This window comes from Rhinolophus sinicus, chromosome 3 (assembly GCF_057876585.1).
Source record: "Rhinolophus sinicus isolate RSI-liver-muscle chromosome 3, RSI-T2T, whole genome shotgun sequence".
NCBI lineage: Eukaryota > Metazoa > Chordata > Mammalia > Chiroptera > Rhinolophidae > Rhinolophus > Rhinolophus sinicus.
In genome coordinates, this window is record NC_142503.1 from 188,637,053 (window position 1) to 188,659,431 (window position 22,379).

A 22,379-nucleotide genomic window follows, 5' to 3' on the forward strand; every position below is an offset into this window, starting at 1 on the left:
GAAGGTTAAATGAGAACATTCCAAACACCGCCACAAACTGTGCTAGGTACCAGAGACTCCACAAAGAAGTTTATAGCAGGGTGCAAATACAGTGCTGTGACCATTTTCATTCAATCAGCATTTGAGCTTCTAAGATGAATAATGCACTATGCACAGGGGTACTATCAGAACAGATAAGATCCACCTACTCTGAGTTGTGAAACAATTCTTCTCATTTTAATAATCTTAAACCAAATTCATAAATAAAACCAAAGGCTTCCATTTTTCAGCAAGTTTAAACACAAGTTTAATATCACAAGTAAAAATATTAGCACGGAGGGGTCCGCATTTTATGAAATACTAGCTCTCCCAGGTTTAAACCACAAAAATAAAAAGGATAACGATAGTGAAAAGCAAATATACTAGCCCAATTAGTCCACAGGTTACCTTGAAATATGTGACAGTACCTATGAGTGAGGGATGTTGCCACATCAGGAAATAAAAGTGTAAAAAAATCAAGGAGAATCAGTTGGGTTAGGGGAAAACACAATTTTTTTCCACAGCAAAAGGTCAGATCTGTGATCTGGCTACAGACCAAGTTATCCACTGTGGCGTAGTCCCTGACAGCTGGCTTTTTTGTTTTATAATGCAAGTGCCTGGCTTAGGCTTTGATTGTCAAGGTACCCCATTTTTCAACAAAAATTATGTTTTATGGCATGTCTACTTAAAAATAGCTACCCAAATCTTTTTGGTAACCTGAAACCTTAGAGTTTTGCTAAGTTAAAGTTAAATAATAGAAATTCATTGAATATATAGATCACTGTCAAATAATATAAAATATTAAAACATTCATTAGCGAACATAGGTTTATCTACATTTGGTTTCTTATTACAGAGAAACTAAAGGTATATGGATCTGTTAGGAAACATAGCCTGTGCTACGCTGAAAAACTGTACTATAAAAGAAGAGGCACATGCTTCTAGAAATTATGAAATGCATTCATAAATTTGACAATTTACCGAATGCTGGTATAATAAGACAATTTACAATTGCTTACTTCCTAGTTTTCACTAGAAATCAAGGTTTCTAAGTTAAGAATTCTAATTAATAAATGTAATTAAAACTACTTGAAATAATAAGGAAAACATCTCCATGTTAGGAAAGTATGATGTATTTTAGATAAGAAAAAGTATGAGGTATGGAGATGTATTTTTGTTTAGGGAAATGCAAGTAATTTTGTCCTAAAGTAGACAAACTAAATGGATATAGAAAGTTGGGAAAAGAGAAATACAGAGGAAGAGAATTTTACCTTGTGTAGTCAAGCTGGCTAAAAAAATGAAATAAGTTTACTATAAGGATTTTTTTAAAGAAGATTTCATAAATAGTGTACTTATATAAAACTAAAACTTAAATTAGAATTTTCTTCCATATGCTAAAAGGACAAAGTTTTCTTGGACTATTGGTCTACTCTAAAGACCGTGAAAGGTTTTTCTTTACCTTTTAAGTAATCTACATAGGAAACAAAGCGTCTCTGTTTTATCAAAATAATTTCCTATTCTTCAGGTTGTCTTTATCAAGCCTTTGGTTAATTTAAAATACTGAGTCTTCTCTACTAAAAGAGCTAGGTGTTTGTTTGTTTGTTTTACAATTGTACCTTTCACATTCAAGACTGTCATTTTTGTTATATGGATAAGTAGTACTTCACAGTAACCTATGATCCTGTTTAATCACGTGTTTTAAATCCTGTTGATATTTTTGACAGACTCCCCCAAATCAAATTCTAAATGAAGTCCTTTTGGCTTCAAACTAACTTTGGGAGGTTCCAGGGAGGCCCTAGAACATCTCAAAGGGTTTGCTCTGTTTCTCTCCTTGTAAAGAGGGCCTCAAAATTAACTAGGCTCATTTGATATATTAAACTACATAGGAAACTTTGTCAAATAAGAAGCAATGCTAAATCTCCTTTAAGTTATATTTTTATGAATATATGTTATTAACACAAGTGTTCCAGATATTATATGAAATTCCTTGATATCTCCTATGTCCTGGTATAAAGCTGTCACTTGTGATTCTAGTTATCTTAAAATGGTGTATGTCACAGAAATAATCAAATTTCCTTGTCAACTTCATTATAATGAATTCTCATCAGATTTTTAACATGATCATTTTTAAGTCTTTTGTCATTTATAGACATTTATTGTTTTACTCTGATGCTTTGGCAAAAGTGTTCCTGCAAAAGTGCTTCATCTTCAAGGAGATTCAGTACAGGGTGATGATAACTTTCAAATCATACCACTGAACTGGGTAAGAATTTACAGAACCCTAAAGTAAAACAGGATTCATAGAACTGCTAACAAAAAATCAACAAGAATTACAGGGACCAAATGAACTGAAAAGGATGATTATAATTTTTATAACTTTTTATTTGAAACATTGTTGGTTCAATGTTTCGGGTTTTTCCAGATTTAAGGAAACCTTTTTCTTAAGCTATCTATGACTTACAGCAATTGGGTAAAGTATATACTTGTAAATAGTGATGAAATAATTTTCCTCCTTACCTGATTCCTCCAGAATTTGGAAACAGTATTCTTATTTTCTTGGCAATATAGTTATTTGCACAAGTTCAATAAGAATTTGTCCTCCTTATAACAGGACACAATTGGCAACATTGGGTATATTACCAAGGCTTTGACTGAACTGTCATATTTGAGAGAGATATACATGTACATAGAGTCAGATATAACCAGACAGATTTAAGGGACTAAGGTTGAACTTATCGAGCCAATAAAGCCTCTTGGAAAAGTTAATCTAGTACCTTGTTACTGAGTTCCCAGCAGTCATGTAAGGAAGATCTCTTCCTGCAGGCCCAAGAACCTCATGATATTTTGGAGATTTAAAAAAGAGGAATTTGCCTAAATCTATACAAATTGATGACAAGTCCTTGGCTTGGCTTCCTAACCTTGACAGACTTTGCTTTTAAGTTTTTTATTAAAATATAGCTAACATACAATATTATATTAGTTTCAGATGTATACCATAGTTCTTCAAAATTTATATACCTAAAGAAGTGATCACCATGAATAAGTCCAGCAAAACATCTGACACCGTACCATGGTATCCCAATATTGACTAGATTCCCTATGCTGTACATTACATCCCCATGACTTAGTTGTTTTATACATGGAAATTTGAATTTCATATTCCCTATCACCTTTTCCCCACCCCCTTTTTATTATTTTCACTTACAGTTGATGTTCAGTATTATTTTCTATTAATGTCAGGCATACAGCATAGTGGTTAGACATTTATAATAATTTAAGAAGTGATCCCCTAACTAGTCTCATACCCACCTGGCACTATACAGTTATTACCATATTATTGACTATATTCCCCATGACAATTTTGTAACTACCAGTTTGTACTTCTTAATCCCTTCACCTTTTTCACCCAGCCCCCTGACCCCCTCCCATCTATCACCCCAATAAATCTAGTATCCATCTAACACCATGCATAGTTATTACAGTATTATTGACTATATTCCTCATGCTATACCCTACAGCCCCATGACTATTTTGTAACAACCAATTTGAACTTCTTAATCCCTTCCCCTTTTTCACCCACCTCCCCAACCAAACCTCCTCCCATCTGGCAACCATAAAAATGTTCTCTATATCTATGAGTTTGTTTTTATATTGTTTATCTTGTTCTTTAGATTCCACACATAAGCAAAATCACACTGCAACTGTCTTTTTCTGTCTGAATACTCCACTCAGCACAATACCCTCTAGGTCCATCCATACTACCACAGATGGCAAGAACCCATTACCTTCCATGGCCGAGCAATAGTCCATTACGTACATGTATCCCCTCTTCTTTATCCATTCATCCATTGACAGACACCCAGGCTGCCGCCACACGTTGGCCATTTTAAACAGTGCTGCAATGAACATATAGATGCACACGTCCCCTCGAAGTAGCATTTGGGATTTCTTTGGATAGTGGGATTACTAGGTCCTTGTATCTTGTTATAGCCTTTAAAGTCTATTTTGTCTGGTATAAGTATTGCTATCCCCAGTTTTTTGTTGTTATTGTTGTTGGTTTTATTTCCATTTTCATGAAATATCTTTTTCCATCCCTTTTCTTTCAGTCTGTGTGTGTCTTTCAATCTGAACTGATCTCTGGTAGGCAGCATATGTAAGCGTCTTGTTTTCTTATCCATTCAGCCACCCAATCTTTTGATTAGAACATTTAGCCCATTTATATTTAATTATTGATAGATATATAGCTATTGCCATTTTATTATTCATAATTTTGATTTTTTAAAATTTGTATTAAAGAAGTCCCTCTAACATTCCTTGTAATCCTGGATTGGTGGTGATGAACTCCTTCAGCTTTTTCTTGTCTGGGAAGCTCTTTATCTGTCCTTCAATTCTAAATGATAGTTTTGCTGGGTAATCATGGTTGTTGGCCCTCCTTTTCATTACATTGAATGTTTTGTGCCAATCCCTTCTGGTCTGTAAAGTTTCTGTTGAGAAATCAGCTGATAGTCTTATGGGAGTTCTCTTGTAGGTAACTGTTTTTCTCTTGCTGCTTTTAACATTCTTTGTCTTTAACTTTTGGTTTTTTAATTATGATGTGTCTTGGTGTGAGTCTGTTTGGGTTCATCTTGTTTGGGACTCTCTGCACTTCCTGAACTTGTATGTCTATTTCTTTTGCCAGATCAGGTAAGATTTCTGTCATTATTTCTTGAAATGAGTTTTCAATTCCTTGCTCTCTTTTCTCCTTCTAGTCCCCCTATGATGCGAATGTTGGTATGCTTGATGTTGCCCCAGAGGTCCCTTAACCCATACTCATTTTTTGGATTCCTTTTTCTTTTTTGCTGTTCTGATTATGTATTTTCTGCTACTTTAATCTTCTAAATTGCTGATTCAATCCTCTGCTTCATCTAATATACTGTTGATTACCCTAATGCATTCTTCATTTCAGTTCTTATATTATTTCTGACTGGTTCTTGTTTATTATGTTTCCTATCTCTTTGTTAAAGTTCTCCCTGAGATCTGAGACCATTGAGCATCCTTATAACTAGTGTTTTGAACTTGACATCTGGTACACTGCTGTCTCTGTTTTGTTTAGTTCTTTTTCTGGAGCTTTGTTCTGTTCTTTTATTTGGGACATGTTTCTTTGTCTCCCTATTTTGGCTGCCTCTGTGTGTGTGCATGTGTGTGTGTGTTTTCTATGTATTAGATAGGGCTGCTCTGTGTCCTGGTCTTAGTAGAGTGGCCTTATGTAGTAGGTGTGCAGTGTCTCAGTCTCCCTGGTTACCTGAGCCAGGTACTCCAGGTGTGTCCCCTGTGTGGGTTGTGTGTGCGCTCCTATTATAGTTGAACTGTGGTTGCTGTTTACATACCAATGGAAGGGAATGACCCTTTTTGCTATTTACACAACAATGGAAGGGCTGATTAGTTGTGAGGACTGACCATGACTACATTGGAGGAGATGTTGTGCTGGCCCTGACCTTACCAAGCAGGATTCACTTTAGCAGGGCTCTGGTACCTGCCCATTGTGACCTTTGGGTGTGTCATCCTTGGAGGTGGCCAGGTGGTGCTCAGGCTCAGCTGAAGCTGGCCACCTGGCCTGCTGACCCCTGGGACTCCTGGGAGGGGCCCAACCAGATCAAGTTCAGCTGCAAGCTGTGTCCTGCCTGGGGCCTCCTGGCATGAGCCACAAAGCAATCTGCTGATGGCTACTACCCCAGCTGGGCTTGGAGATGCCTTGGGGAAGGGCTCAACAAAGAATCAATGGATTCTACCAGCACTTCTATCTGGGAGAAAGTGCCCCTTCCAGCCCTTGCCCTGAAGTCAAACAATTTAGTTCCTCCCTGTACGTGTGTACCTGGTGCCTTTCGAGCTGCTGTCTCAGTGCTACAGATCAGAGTAAGGGAGTCCATCAGCGAGTAATTCCATGTATGGACCCTTTAACAGGATCATCTGGGACTCCAGCCACCCTCCATCTCACCTAGCCACAATTTCCACTGATTTTCACAGACAGAAGTTGCAGGGACTTCTCTTCCCTGCACTGGAACCCTGGGCTGGGTAGCCTGGTGTGGGGCTGGGACCTCTTGCTCCTCAGGGTCTGCAGCTGAGATATCCCTCCTGATTTTTAACAGTCACACACAAGTGTGGGGCGAGACTGTTCCTCATCTCAGCCCCTCCTACCAACCTTGAGGTGACTTCTTCTATATTCCTTAGAGGTAGGGCTTTGGTTCATCTAGACTTCAGGTGATTCTCAATGATGGCTGTTCTGTAGTTAGTTGTAAATTTGATGTGGTCATGAGAGGAGGCAACACAGTGTTTACCTACTCTATCATCTTGACCAGAAATCCCTATTCTCTTTGAGAGACTTTTAAGAGTCCAATCTAAGTTTCCTGTGAAAAGGTCTAGCAAAGCACACTTAAAAGAACCTTTTTAGTCAATCATGATTCTTGCTGCACTTACATAAATAATCAGGTCAAGTTTAATGAGACGAGACTTATTTTGCAAACAAATTAGTCCCACTTTATCTCTGATAGAAGTGGGGTCACTATACAGAGAAAAATTTTATTTCAACGAAAAACTATAGCACACCCTTGTGAATATAAGATTCCAGTCTTTGAGGTTTTCTACCTGCAGACTGGGCTGGATACTGAATTCTTCTTGTTTCCTTCAATATCTGGCTAGAACTCTTCAAACTAACGTTTCCAATATTTCTCCCATCCTTCTGACTCAGAATCACTGAGAACTAAAACTGCTCTTTTCCTGAAGCCATGCAAGCTAAAGTGGAACAACTTGATACCTATAAACTTCAGAGAAATCACAACAGCTCCACGTATGGATAGTCTTTGTACCTGTTGTTTCATAGGCCAGTAAGAATGACCACCAGAGACATTCAAATTACAAACTAGGAAATCTGTTAGTTGTCACTGACAGCCCTCACTCCATCTGAAGATGCTTTGAGCTTTATGTCTAGAAATCTCAACTGGTTACCCTCAGAACTCAAAGTGTAGTTATAGTCCAACCATTAACCATTGTTTTTCTTTTGTTTCCATAGAAATGCCTCTTATTAAATAACTTGAAGCAAATATATGAGTCATGTAGGCCTAATTTTGGGAGCCCACCTGCATCAACACCTCCTGAAATGAGAGACAACCCTTAAACTGAACTGATCTATTCTTAGGACTAAGAGACTGGTTTGATGAGATATGGAGCAATCACCAATTCAGGACAGGTTCAAACCTACTTACACCAGATGGCCCAAGATGTTAAAATATTTCACAATATTACCAAAATCATTGAACAGATTCTTAGAACCCCTAGATCACTGACCTGGTTTCATGGCAAGACCCTTTAAGCTTGGGACAATGGTTACAGACTGGACTTGAGATACTGCCTGTAAATTATAGGAGTGCTACTATCATCCTACTTAGATGTGTATTTCCTAGGTTACAAAGTCAGCTACCCAGGCAGTTAATGTCCTCATCATCCACTCTGATGCCTCAGTATCAAGGGTAGATTGTACAGTAAGCCCTAATAGTTTGTTTCTTTTTCCAAGTACCTGATAAGCTTTGATTGCTGAGGTATTTACTTCAAAGAGGCATCCACTTAAAAGATGGCTATCTCTAATAATCACATTGCCAGTCAACAACTAGATAAAGAGCCAGGTTTAGGGGTGGTAAGGAGCTGAGTCTCCTTTGGTTAATTTCATTTACTGACCATTTGGGCACTTTAAGTTCCCACTTTTAAGTTTTAAATTCACCAATGTAGTAAGTCTGCAAAACACTAGGCCCCCACCCTCAACCCCAATAAAAGCAGACCTCCAGACCCATACCCCCTCTCTTCTTCTACCTGCAAACTCGCTGTGTAGCCCCAGGTGTTCAATGAGATATGGAGCAATCAAGTATGTACTTTCCAGAATTTGTAATAAACCTCCCCACACACACACAAGTCTCCTGGTGGTTATTGTTATTGCTGAGGGCACCACCATCATAACAAGAACCAGTCCAGCCACAACATTGGTTATCAATAGGCTGAGACCTGTACAAAATATCCACCCAGCAAGCAAGCACTTAAGGCTGGTTGTGAATTGTATTTAAGGGTACAAGTTCCCTCTGACTCAACCCAAAAAACACCAAGAACAATCATGCTACTAAAGCAAGCTTCCACGTATGAAGGCTACCTGACAGCATGATCAAGGAGCTAAGAAAATGGTCAGCTGTGCCCACATAATCCTGCACAAAGTTGTAGTAGCCTTCCTGTCTCCCTTCACCTAAATTTTATGGAACGCCCATATAACACCAACTCATCCCACTGTCAGAGCCAAAAGAGGACTAAACAGACATGCCAATTAAATGTAATTGGGATCCTAGAACAGTAAAGGGGTAACAACTAAGGAAATATGAAGGGAAATACAGACTTTCACTAATATTATCAATATTCGTTGTGATGAATGTACCATCCTAAGGTAAGATGCTACTAACAGGAGAAACTGCTACAGGGTTTAGAAGAACCTTGTACTGTCTTGACATCTTTTCTGCATATCTAAAACTATTCTAAAATTAAATGTTTATTTAAAAAGAAAAATTCATCCCCTGCTCCAGAGATTCTTGAGTCAGGAAAACGGTTTCTCAATACTCAGCATAAGAATCAAATGGTGTGTTTATTAAAATGCAGATTCTCAGGCCCCCTCCAGAACTAATCAGAATGGCGGTGAGGAGGGACCAGAACAAGTACACCAGGTGCTTCTGTGCACCCTGATGGTGACTAGCCACTGGCTTGGCTGTTGACCCAATGTTTCCCCCTACTCGCACACAAACTGCCACCAACGAGGCACAAAGGCACTGACTGGTCCAGTGGGCAACTCACTCTCCCTTGGGCCTTGACCATCCGCGGGCAACTCAGTCCCCAACAGTAAATAAACAATCCTAGACTACTGATACTAATATAGCCTGCCATTGGGGGGGAAAAGTGCCAGACAATTCCAGGACCCTTCCTTTCCCTAAGGCCTTGAAGCACCTGTCATTCCTCCAAACAAAAACCTACTCAGCACTAGCCCCTCTGAAAGAGCCCAACCGCACCCTGCCGTAGCCAGAGCTTCTGACACCCAGACCCATCTCCCTAAAAAAGAAGCATCCTAATGGAGCATCCTCTTCGCCAGAAAGATGCTCCCCGGCTTCCTGACTTTTCTGGAGCGACCCTTGGAGCGCCCTCGGCGGCAAACCTAGCCCAGGCCCCGTTGCCCACAGTGAGGGTTCGAGCCCAGCTTTGTCAGGATCTAGACCTGTCATTTACACGGTGGACCTCGGGGTCCCCATCTGCTAAAACCTAACTGCCTCTATAGGTGCATCCTAAACGAGCAAGCGCCGGTCCCAGCCGGGGAGTCGGCCCGCAGCGACCACGGGTCGAGCAGCGCCAGCCGGGAGCGGGGCCTCGACTGCGGGGCGTCCAAACGCGGGGCTGCGCCGCACGGGCTTGTGGGGCGGGACCGCGGCGCCCCGCGCGTCCCACAGTTCGCCACTCACCCCGCCGCCGCTGACCGCGCCGACGCCGTCGAACTCCCGGCCCAGCCCTTCGGAATCATCGAGCACGTACGCGCCGCCGGGCGCCAGCAGGGCGCACAGCAGCAGGGGCACTGCGGCTCGTCCCGCCGCACCGGCGGCGGCGGTCATGGCTTTCATTCGGCGTTGCCGGGAAGCCTGAAGTAGGCTTTCAGCCATTGTGTGGGTCACATGACTCCGGCGCCCAGGGAGGCGGGTCCGGTCGCCGCCATAATGGAAAAGGGCAGGAGGCGCTGAGGAGGCTGTCGCCATCTTTAGTGTGGTCCACAGGTAGACGATGCTGCCGCTGTGGTGTTCTGGGAAGGCGGAGCGAGCCTTTTCTGGTCGCGTGTTTGTCAGGGTCGGCCCCGGCCTTCACGTGTGCTCACTTCGCTTCTTCTCCGCCCTTCCTTGTTGGAGCACTTTAGTGACGAGCAGATGGATGTTCAAGGCCTCCCGAGGGATCTGGGTATCGAGGGGCCTACAGTGCACGTCCCCCAGCATCTCAAGGCACGTGTACCACCTGCAAGTCGGTGGCAGTGCAAGAAAGAGGACCCACCTTGCAGCCCCTAATCAAGCCCCAGTTCCGCTGTCACCTTGGTCAAGTGACTTAGCTTTCTGAGCCTGAGTTTCCTCTCGTGTAAGATGAAACAGTAAGAGCAGTGACATGGGGACATGATTCAATGAAATACAAGTAAATACCTTCTGAAAAGGTATTTAGGATATTAAAGACTCTAGTCTTTAGTTTGATAACACATCTCCATTTTAGCAATTACTAACTTAAGCATGTTCTGACTTAACCTTGAAGTCAAAAACATTTACTAGCCTCTAATGAAAGGGTGTATCAGTTCCAAAATTTTTTAGAAGGGTGGAGCCAAATGAATTAATGGCACAATGATGCAAAAGGGAATTCAGTTACTGATGAGAGGACAATAGGATTAAAGTACCCAAACCATGCAAGAATTTGAACAGCAAGTGTTTCCATCCTCCTCCCTTTTCAGAGGTTCTGTTCTTCCCCACTCTTTACAGTCTCTTACCCAGACACCCATCCTGTACACCAGTTGGTTTCAAACTTTGGAGCATCAGAATCACTTAGAGGGCTTGTTACAACACATTGCTGGACTCCAACCCCAGAGTTCTGACTCCCTGGGCCTGGGGTGAGACTGAGAATTATAGTTCTCACACATTCCCAGGTGACATAAGTGCTGCTACTCTAAGAACCATACTTGGAGAATCAATGTAAATGGATCCTGGGGAGTTTTGCCACAATGTAGTAGCCTACTAAGGTTTTACCTGGCAACTTCATGTTTTACCCCTCCCAGGAATATTTGTATCTTTAGAAACGAAGCCTGAGGGCAAAACTTTCAAGATCCAAAAGAAAGATTTTCTAATAGTTATGTTTTAAGCCCTTGGTAAGGAATGAGAAAAATATTTTTGCCTCTTATACGAAGGTTTTTTTGTTGAATTACACACCTTGGATCAAATGTGTGATCTTAACACTGTGGATTCCAATCTTAGGGCATAAATACAGATGCAAGCAGTAGAATATTCTTTATCTTTCTGTAACTCAACTAAAATTCCATTTCAATCCCATTTGCCAAGGTGGTGGAAACTTAATCACAGTCAATTTAGGGTCCAACCTTTCCCCTGGGTCTCACCTATATTAGTGTGCCAGGCCTGTCAGAATAAAATACCACAGACTGGGTGATTGAACAAGAATCAGCTCTGGAGGCTGGGAAGTTCAAGATCAAGGTGTAGCAGTTTCTTCTGAGGCCTCTCTCCTTGTGTTGCAGATGGATGCCTTCTCTCTGTGTCCTCACATGGTCTTTTCTGTTCTATGTGCATCCCTGTGTCTCCCTGTGTGTCGAATCTCCTCTTATTAAGGACATCAGTGAGATTGGATTAGGGCCCATGCTAAAACTTCATTTTTAACTTAGCCACCTTTTACAATGCCCTATCTCCAAATACAGTTATATTATGAGGTACTGGCAGAGGGTATGGGTAAAAAATTCGTATAAGATCCAGGGAATTTGCATGTTGCCAAGGCTGTCCTCTATCCACGCTGGCCTCCTGATACACACTCATCCTGGTCTTCGTTAGTTAGCCTATGGAGGACTCACCTGAATTGTCCCCCATCAATGGCAGCAAGGCTGCTTCCATGATGCACTGGGCCACTGGGAGTCCCAGGAGGTGACCTGAGGCTTTTCATCACCTCTGTGTGCCCCTCTCAGCCTTCCAGAAACCATTCTACTCTGCCTTCACTGTGCTGGGCTCAGTGAACTTGGTGAGGCTGTCTCAGGCCTCTCATACATGTACTCTTGAGTCTCACCACCTATCTGGACTTCACCCTGAATATGAGACACAGGTCCACTCTCCTCCCCAGACCATGCAACTCATGTGGGGTAACTTTCACCCCACCCCCACCTCAGAGCTTGCTGGGGAGAGGGTGCAAGCATTCAGGATGCAGTGTCCCTGTCTCAGACCACCACATCTGAGCTCTCATCACTATCTCTCTCACAGCCCTAAGCCCCACCTCCACTAGGCAGAAAAAACTTTTCTGTTCTTGGGGGTGAGAAACTTTGCTTTATCTCAACAAGTATTCTCTCAAGCATATTGTCGGTGCCCCAGGCCTTTCATTTCTCCTGAATTACCCAAATCTTTTGAAATCAAAATCCAGGAATGTCTTCTCCCCACCATCCTCTGCTTTGTTTGCCAAGAAGGCCTTCTAAGAAGCAAGAAATGCAAAAGGACTAGTTGATTGTATAGGGGAGGGAATGGAGTAAAAGGAAATATGTATGGGGAAATATATCCATATTTCAAAACATACCCTGCCCTGTTTACTTGCTGCTATAACTAAATGGCACCAAGTGTGCAATGTGGCCTGACAAAGGACCCTTCATCAGCAGATTAAGCTCTTGCACTGTCATCCCCGTGGAGAAGTTGGAACTGAAAAGAACCACATTCTCTTCCTCTTTTCCACATGGGTGGCCCAAGTGCCCAGCCACTGGACAGTGTTGGGTGACGTTTTGTGGCCTCAGAAGACCAGATAACTGGCACACCAGGAATACAAAACCCCTATAAGTAGTATTTTGAATAACTTCTAATTGGCTTTTTCTCACCTTGGAGTTTAAAATGTCACAGAGACTCAACAGCTCTCAAATTTCCAACTCTTCTTTACATAGCCTTGTGGTTGAAAGTACAGTATTGCCAAATATTTTGGGCTAAATAAAAAGGAAATTTATTAAAATTTATTAATACTATGTAGAACAGGCAATGTTTTAGCATCAGTCAACCCAGTTTTTCTATTTAATCAAAAGTGAAAGTTTTATTGTGTTTCTTGTGTTTTAACTACATCCTTTTTTTGAAAATCAAAATACATAAATATTTGATATGAAAAATACCCTTTTCCTAAAAGCAGAAGTATAGTCTATTTAGGTAAAAAAGGAGATGTTGAGAATCATGAAAAACCCATGTATAGATGCCACAGATAAGCGGATGTGCAAAACCAAACAAAAATGAAAATTCTGGATTCAAGTCACAAGTAAACGGAAATCATTACTTTCGTTTTTGTAAAGGTTTGAGGATTTTATTATTTATTTTCCACATTATGTTTAAATTTTTCATTATTTCAGTAAAAATATAAAGTATTCTGAATTTTCACATTACTGTATGCTAAATTACTTTGCAAACTCGAGTATACTTTATAAATGTAAATTATTACTTTCATTGTTCTCAATGAAAGACCTACAAAGGAAATGTTGGAAAAATCTTTACATTCCTGTTACATCCTGAATAACCTCAAGATTGAGTCATGGTTATATCACAAGACATCTTTTGTATCTCTGGGGAGAAAAAATAAAAACCCTACCAACAACAACCTCTAATGTCCTTTTACCAAAATATATTCAAATAGTCCTGATTTCAGTTTTTTAAGTTAAAATTTTCCATCTCAGATTAACTCTGTCCTTATCAAGTAATACTCTCACCTTCATTTGTAATAAAAGTTTATGATGGCAAGATTCAAACTCGTTTTAGGAATCTCTGCCTTCCATTCCAAGGGGAGACTCAATGGAGAAAATGGTTCTACAATAAAATACTATATAGATAATCCAACTGGTCCCTTTAAAAAAAAAAGAAGAAAAAAAAAAAAAACTTTCCAAAGTTGACTACCTTAGCCCCGCTATCCATTAAGCAATGAAATATGCTCATTATACACCTAGCCCCCATCTTCCCTCTCCTGTTTATCTCCCAAAGAAGTTAATCACCCTGAATCCATCTACAACATCCTCTCCCATCTCACACGTTCAATGACTCATCCTGTCTTTCTGTACCTCTCTTGGAGTATACTTACCTATCTTTGTCATTGTATTATAGTTACCATTGAATACACCTTTCTCCTTCACTAGGTGATAAGCTCCTTATGGCCTAGAGCAGGGGTGTCCAAACTTTTTTCAACGTTTTTTACCAAGGGCCACATGCAGTAAAATACACAAACAGCCGGACCACTCACTCAAGGTGAAGTACATATTGCCTCACGAGGTTTATTTAAGTAAACTAAATATATTTTTGGAATTTGCTGCGGGCCAATAAAAATGGATTGTGGGCTGCAGTTGGCCCGTGGTCCGCAGTTTGAACACCCCTGGCCTATAGCCAGGTCCTAACTATCTCCCAGCAGTGTCCTAAAAGTATGATAGGTATACGTGTGGACAGAATAAATGAATGAGTGAGTGAATCAATGAATTCTAGTACATATACTACTAAAGCACATATATTAGTATGCAATTGTAATTAAGATGCAAAGAGAAAAGTGAATTATTAAAATGCTGCTACAGTAAATAATAAACATCTTTTAAAGTCTTTAAGAGACTTTTTTGTTCAAACTTGGATAATGTGCATCCTACGTGTTAAGATGTTGCTTCCTCATTGGTTTATGATGAAATATGAGTGCAATTTCCTGTCCTTTCAAGAGTGTTGGTTTCTCTTCTTGATGCAAGTGGATTTACCCGGCTCCTTGGTTAACAAAATCGTCACCCCAAGAAACACGGGTAAGTATAAAATTTAAAAATAAAATAAGACTTTTAAGTAGATAACAAACGTTTGCATGATTGTCAGTAATGTTTGCAACATTTTATCTAGGTTGTATAAATGTGGTAATGAAGATCTTATAAGAGTGCGAGAAATGAGGATGACACGTGGTTTCCTCTACTTTGAGCAGGGGTAAAGGAGGTCAAAGTTTGCATTTAGAAATAGGTAAAACTATCCATATACAAAAGAGGAATGCTTATACTCTCTTTCCTCTTCAGGAAGCAGTTTGTTGGCAAACTGAACTAAGCGGTTAGGAAGATACATAGCTGTACAGCCAAGAAAGCTCCTGGCTGTAGAGCTAGCTGGTACCATTTCCTCCTCAGTACAATGGTCTAGTGATACTTTTCATGCCATCAGAAATAATGTGAAAATTGGAAAGAACATTTCCATTATTAATAAATATCGGTTACTAATTCTTACTGAATAAGTGACTACCACAGTGTCTGTCACATAGTAGAGCCTTAATAAGTAGCTATTAAAATGATAAGTGAAGGTAAATGTTTCCTATAACACTTTTTATCTTTTGATTGTTGTCATTAATGATTTGTGCTATTTTAGCAGCTGGTTCGGAATAAATATAGTTTAATATCCTGTGGATTGCTTTCTTTTAGTATTTGGTAAAAATTATAAAAAATTTTGAAAATCCAAAATGTTTAGAACTGGTTTTAAAAACAATTTTTCTCAAGGTTTGATTAAAGTAGTCAAAATAATACCTGAAAATATGTATGAATAATAAGAATTATGTGTTCCATTAAAATCTCAGATTCACACATTAATTTAACAACTGTTATCTGCAGAGCTGGTATCATATGTGAAATGTCACTGTACAAATTACCCGGTAAATGCCTCTGGCTTCTCTGCTATGCTCTGCATAGATGGCCAATGATGACCTCCTTTTAGGAAATGCAGAGGACAGCACAAAGCTCACCTATAAACTACTGGTGTTGTCATTGAAACAATAATATTATCTGACATAATATAGTGAAGGCTTACCATGTGTTAGGTACTTTCATTCAGATATCATATTATTTAATTCTCACAGCAACTCCGTGAAGTGGGTGCTATCTTACATCTGCAAAAACTTAGAGAAGTGGAGAAACACATATGGTCACGAATCTCCCCAGAGCTGTTGAGAGCTTTTCAGACAGTCTCCAGACACCACACACATACCCACAAGCTTTCATAACCACTGTCTTTGTTGCAGAGAAGATACCCAGTATCTGTTTCATCAAACCATTGGGTCGTGTGCTTGTTTTAGTTAAGGTAGGAAATGTTTTTATACAGAAAGTAATATATTCTATTGAGAACTTTGTAAGTCCTCCTAAAATCATTCTTTCTACTGTATTCATCGTATCTTTTTCTAAGAGGAAAGATTCAGATTTATTAAGTAACATGGCTAAAGGAGGAAGGGGAACCCACTGACCATTACCCAGTTCTCTCAGTCCTGGTTCCAAGAAAGGATATTCTCATGGTTCAGGTGTTCTTGCCCAGGCACGTGAGCCTAGTAATGGATGTGATGTTGTGTACCCATCAGAGTCCCTCCTCAGTAGCTTATTCAACCCTTCATACATCTCAGACTTTTTTTCTAGTGTCATTTTCAATCTTCACTTACATGCTTTAGATTTCTCTTTAATAAGGATTTTAGGGGTAAATTTTTTCAGTGGTGGTTTATCTAAAAATGGCCTTATTTTTGCTCTGCTTTTGAAATTTAGTTCTGTTGGGTACACAATTACAGGATGTCATATGTTTTCTTAGCAATTTGGAAATATCAATCCACTGTCTTTTGGTTTCCCTTGTCATTGCTGTTGAGAAGTCTTTTGTTAGTTTAAATTTCATCCTTTGTAGCTAGTTCATCTTTTCTCTCTGGCTCTTTTTTCTTAGTTTCTGTTGATCTGCAGCTTGATTGTAATGTTTCTAAGTGTAAATTTCCATCTTTGTTTGTTTGTTTGTAATCCTATTTGGGATTCACTGGGCTTCATAAATCTAAGGATTCCATGTGCTTCATCAGTTCTATACAGCTGTCAGTCACACTTGTTTTGTGTTATTATGTCTATTAATTTTCTCTCGAAAGTATTTGTGGATCTGGCACTCTTCTTATTTTTGCTGAATCTCACACATAGTGGATAAATTTTGTGTGTGCATGTGTGTGCATGTGTGTGCGTGTGTGTGTGTGAACGAGTTCATGTTTGTTAGAACTTGTTAGAATTCTTTGAAGCCTCAGTTGAGGAGCTTTCCTCAAGGGATGATTTGTATTTACTTCTTCCAGGTGCCTAGAGTATTTATTTGTTCATATAGTAAACATTTATCTTTGGTGCATTCATTTTCATATTATTTATATTATTTATTGTTTGTTTTGTTTTGTTTCTATGAATTACCTTTTGTAGATGAGGAAAGAAGTTAAATAATATCCTTTCTGAGGAAGGCATATATGCTCCATCGGCAGGTAAAACAGATGTTGGTTGTTTGTCAAGATTCTTTACATTCCATCTCACATGGCCTTTTGAGTCCACTTTTTAAATTTTTAATTGTAATGTACATACATGCAGAAAAATGCACTTATCCTAAGTGTGCAGCTTGATAAATTTTTACAAACTGATCTGTTCATGGATTCAACATTCATATCAAGAAACAGAACATTACCAAATTCTCTGAAGTCCTCTAGTGCCCTCTTCCAGTCATTACCCAGACCCTCCCCAAAGGTAACCAGTACCTGATTTCTCTCTTTGTTTTATAACAAATGTTTAATATGACACTCTACATGGTTGTTTGCAACAATGCAGATTGGCTTTGTTGAGAAGGATGAGACATGCAAAATTGTTCTTCCTACTTGTCGTGATAGATAAATAGATGATAGATGACAGATGATAGATAGATAGATAGATAGATAGATAGATAGATAGATAGATAGATAGATAGATAGATAGATAGATGATAGATATCTCACAATCGACCTTATTTATGTTTTCTTCATTACCACATTATGAGTGGTGAAAAATAATTAATTTCAACTTTAAAACAACTCACAGAGGATTCCTAAAGTAAACAATAGACTTCAAAATTCAGCCTCATGATTCTAAGAATTGGGACATTGTTTTCGCTTAGTGTGGTAACAGTGCATTTTCTCCTTTTAGCCATCTTTTTCTAAAATCAAAATGCAGGAAAAAGAAAAGCCTGTCTAAGTAAAACCATTACATTATTCATTATAATTTATTGAAAAGAAACACTTTTAACATTTCAAAGAAAACATGTTGACAGATATATGGAAACATAACAACACATCGTCACTGAGTGTGAGGACATGATGTGAGATGGTAATTCTTACAAGTTTATTTGAAGCCCATGTAGTCTTACAGAGAACATAAAAGTGATGTCTTCCAGAAAACGTGAGGAAACATCTTATTTATATCTTATTTGCAGAAATGATTATTCACAAGTCATTTTCTTTAATTAGAACTGTTATAGCTAAAAGACTTGTGCTAATCTGTTGGTGTTACTATTTAGGTGGAAAAAGAAAATATTCTCTTCCTTCTCAACAAAGCCAGTCCGTATTGCTGCAGAAATACTTCAGATTTCTAAAGAATTTTTATATAAAAAGGCAAAAGACAAAATAGTTAAGAGACTCTAGCATTACAATCTAGGATTGTGGCTGAGTTCTACCAAAGATTAGATAGGTCATTTGGGGATAATTGCTTCCTCTGTGGCACAATTCTTCATTTGTTATATAGGGTTATAATAAATAGTACAGCGGTATAGTGAAACATAAATTATAACAACTATACATGCCATTTAAAATGGTGCCCAGAACCTCTAGCCCTCGATAAATGAACCGCTGCACCGATTTCCAACAGCATAGATTAACTTTATCTGGTTTTTAATCAGATACTCTCTTGGGCCTGCCTTTTCCTATCACTCTACGTTATGTTTCTGAGCTCCAATCATGTTATTGCATGTAGTGCTCATTTGTTCATTTCCATTGATGTATGGATTTCAACTGTGTTAATATACAACAATTTACTTATCTATTCTCCTGCTAATGAGCATTCCAGTTTGGGGAGGTGGGCAGCGTATTACAAACAGTGCTGCTGTGAACATTCTAATTCTACCACATGCCTTTTGGTAAACATATGCGTGTATTTCTGTTGAGCATATACCCAGAAGTGGAGTTGCTGAACCATACGGAATGCACAAGTGCCAACCAACACTATCTAAGAGTTCCAGGTGCTCTGCATCCTCACCAACACTTGGTATTTTCCGCCTTTTTCATTTTATTTACTCTGGTGAGTGTGTAGTTGTATCTCACTGTGGTTTTAGTTTGTATTTCCCTGATGACTAATGAAGCTCCAATATTCATCCATTATTGGTCTGAAACTAACAGTGTAGACTCAGACCCCATTCTCAAGTGAGGACCAGCCAGAGGCCGTGAATACTCAAGCTCCTCACAGAAAGAAAGCTGAGACGGAGAACTGGCCAACTTGCCCAGCTGTCTGCCAATATCTGTAAAGTTTGTCTTATTTTGTTTATTTTCTAGTTCACCCTTTGCTTGAGGGCAGAGGCGGCCGGATCCCAGCATGCAGGAGACGGGCCAGGACCACCCCCACCTGCTCTGCAGTTGTTCTGCATTCAGAGGCTCTGGTTCCTCCAGCTCCACGTGAGCCTCCCGGAGACCCAGAGCTTTACTGCTCACTTACCTCCCTGATCTCAGCTCCTACTTCCTGTTTTGTCCATCGCACTTTTTCCCCCCTCTCTGGAAGGTTCACCTATTGATTTAAAGGCCTGTTTCTCACATTCTATTCCTATTTTTAGGTGTTGTAAAACTAGGTTTCAGTTCTCCATTTTCTTTTTAGAGTGACATGTTTAATGTACTCTGGATATAGATTACTCTACTGGCAGAATCCTTGCGCCTTGTGGTGGCAGGTCTCTTTTGTGCTTAGGGCTCATTGACACTAGCAAGAGGGTGGTTTAGATGTCGTGTAGGCCCCACAGCACACAGGAAGAAGGCAAATCCTCCTTCCCCTGCATAGTGACTCTACAGAGCTTTCTGTGAATACCCGCAGCAGATTAGTCATCTAAGGCACCCATGGGTCCCACTAGCAGAGAAATACAGACAGAAGTGTTTCTGCACTCCACTATGGAGAGAAAGAGGGATTCTCTATTCCTACTACATGAAACTGTAACATCAAACCTTTAAAAAGAAACTAACCTAATAAGCAATCAGGTATGAAGGTAGAAACAAGATGATCCCAAAATTTTACCCAGAACTGAGAACATTCTGTCCCCCATTTCACAAGAAGATGAGAAAAACAAAATATGAGTTAACCCACAAAGGAAGCAAAGAAAAAACAGAAGTGATAGTGTTATCTATCTTGAAGCTTCTTTATGAAGCTTGTTTATGAAGCTTCAGCAAGCAGCAATATTTTTAAATACTTTATCAAATTCCTTGTAACAATATGTTCTTGGTTAATAAGCTGATTTTGAAAGTGCTTTATACCAAGATTGCATATGAAATTAAAAATTTGAAATCATATAATCTTATAGTTTATGATACACTCAAAGCATTTACTGATTACAAACAAATCAATAAATTTCATATATTTTTAAATTACCCCTTAAAATAATTTTTCAACTTTAGTATTGTGCTCTTAGATCATGTCCAGTGAGAAATATAGTTCCCTCTAATCTAGCATTCCTTGGATAATTCTTATTTGAAGTAGGTAAACAATCTCAGCTTGATTTCATTTTTGAAGTCAATTAGATCATTTCCCTTTTAAACACCTTCATTGTAATTTAATGCATTTTTGATATCTTTGATAAATGAAATAAAAGAAGACTGTTTCAAAATCAGGATGTATCTTTTAAACATATAAACTGTTCTAGTTCATCTTTCATTACAGAGACAAAGAAATTTTAAAAAGAGATACCAATCTCTGTGAAAACAAAGGCTTATGTATTCATGCTTGCACCAATCACCTGAGTTTCATGAAGGAAAACAAACTGGGGATGATCCCTGAAGATTCTTCATCAGCATTCTGTCATAATGAGCACATGGATGTCTGCTCGTTACAATCAACTGGCCCTTTAGCTATCTACCAGAAGCCCGGGTTCTGACTTCGCACCATTGACATCTGTGTGAAAAGTGATCATCCATTCTTTAAAAGCATTGATGACTTAATCAGAACTTTTGGAAGCAAAGAAAAATTGAAGAAATCTTGTAAAAGAGAATTAGATGTTGGAAACAAACTGCAACGAGGCAAGACTTACTTTGCTATTTGCCTTCTGAGAACGAATGTAATTGCCACCTTAAAAAGAAAAAAAAAATGAGCTCCACATGTATTGATGAACAGCACGACCTGGATCACTATTTGTTTCCCATCATTTACATCGTTGTGGTAATAGTCAGCATTCCAGCCAATATTGGGTCTCTCTGTGTATCTTTTCTTCAAGCAAAGAAGGAAAATGAATTAGGAATTTACCTCTTCAGTCTATCACTGTCAGATCTGCTGTATGCATTCACTCTCCCTCTGTGGATTGATTACACTTGGAATAAAGACAACTGGACTTTCTCTCCTGCCTTGTGCAAAGGGACTGCTTTCTTCATGTACATGAACTTTTACAGCAGCACAGCTTTCCTCACCTGCATTGCTATTGATCGGTACTTAGCAGTTGTCTATCCTTTGAAGTTTCATTTCCTAAGGACAAGAAGATTTGCATTCATGGTCAGCCTATCCATCTGGGTATTGGAAACCATCTTCAATTCTGTCATTCTGTGGGAAGATGAGACAGCCATAGAATACTGTAATGTCAAAAAGTCTAACTTTACTCTATGCTATGACAAATACCCTTTGGAGAAATGGCAAATTAGGTTCAACTTGTTTAGGACATGCACAGGCTATGCAATACCTTTGGTCATCATGATAGTTTGCAACCAGAGAGTCTACCAAGCTGTGCAGCATAATCAGGCCACGGAAGAGACCGAGAAGAAAAGAATCATAAAACTGCTTGTTGGTATCACATTGACTTTTGTCTTGTGCTTTACGCCCTTTCATCTGATGTTGTTGATTCGCAGCATTTTCGAGCGTGATGTAGACATTAACAAGCATACATTTGACCATAAGACTGGGAAGCAGAATTATAAAATATATAGAATCACGGTTGCATTAACAAGTTTAAATTGTATTGCTGATCCAATTCTGTACTGTTTTGTAACTGAAACAGGAAGGTCTGATATGTGGAATATATTAAAATTCTGTACGGGAAAGCTTAATAAGTCGCAAGGACAAAGAAAACACACACTTTCTACGTCTACAAAAGATACTGTGGAGTTAGCTATCCTGGAATAGAACCAAGGAATTATTTTTACGGTACACAATATTGTACCATCAAGATTATACTTTGGAAAGGAAATCTAGCATGGGAGGGAACTAAGTGTTCCAGTTGAGTGAATATTTTAATATCCTCTCCAATGGAAATATTTTTAAAGTATACTGTACAGCTCCCTGACTTTTATTAAATTAGTATTAAACAAAACTTAATATTTTCCTAATGACTTGGGATCATTATTGTTGATGGCAATTGTTTTTGTATCTGTGCTACAGTCCCTCAGAGGTTAATAAGATATATAAGGTGTGATCAAAACACATGGTGAATGCTGCTGCTGAGTGCCACACAAGGCAGCAATCTTCAATACAGGAAGTGGCACGTCGAACCTTAGATATAGTGTACAACAAGTTTCAACTTGTTGGGTGCAATCAGT

The 22,379-nt window shown here is 39.2% G+C and overlaps 2 protein-coding genes across 13 annotated transcripts in view; one reads left to right on the top strand and one right to left on the bottom strand.

Annotated features, from left to right (window-relative positions):
- The window catches only part of GALC (galactosylceramidase), a 50,779-nt gene extending 40,983 nt beyond the window's left edge, over positions 1-9,796 (bottom strand). Inside the window, exon 1 of one of the 2 annotated variants that reach the window (XM_019744385.3) lies at positions 9,530-9,796. In XM_019744385.3, coding sequence (XP_019599944.2) covers positions 9,530-9,724 — 195 coding nt within the window. In that variant the 5' untranslated portion in view covers positions 9,725-9,796. The remainder of the gene's footprint in view (positions 1-9,529) is intronic. The other variant, XM_074327084.2, reaches the window with a different exon arrangement.
- Positions 9,797-14,508: 4,712 nt separating this feature from the next.
- On the top strand, positions 14,509-22,165 carry GPR65 (G protein-coupled receptor 65). 11 transcript variants are annotated; one of them, XM_088797442.1, is made up of 5 exons: positions 14,515-14,589; positions 15,834-15,892; positions 17,014-17,072; positions 18,774-18,906; positions 19,158-22,165. In XM_088797442.1, the coding sequence occupies exon 5, from the start codon at positions 20,944-20,946 to the stop codon at positions 21,964-21,966; it is 1,023 nt and encodes a 340-aa protein (XP_088653568.1). In that variant the 5' UTR covers positions 14,515-14,589; positions 15,834-15,892; positions 17,014-17,072; positions 18,774-18,906; positions 19,158-20,943; the 3' UTR covers positions 21,967-22,165. The 11 variants fall into 11 exon arrangements, with proteins under 11 accessions (XP_019599975.2, XP_019600001.2, XP_088653568.1 ...); XM_088797441.1 differs by lacking the exon at positions 18,774-18,906 and having other exon boundaries at positions 15,672-15,892; XM_074327081.2 differs by having other exon boundaries at positions 18,774-22,165.
- The last annotated feature ends 214 nt before the right edge of the window (positions 22,166-22,379 follow it).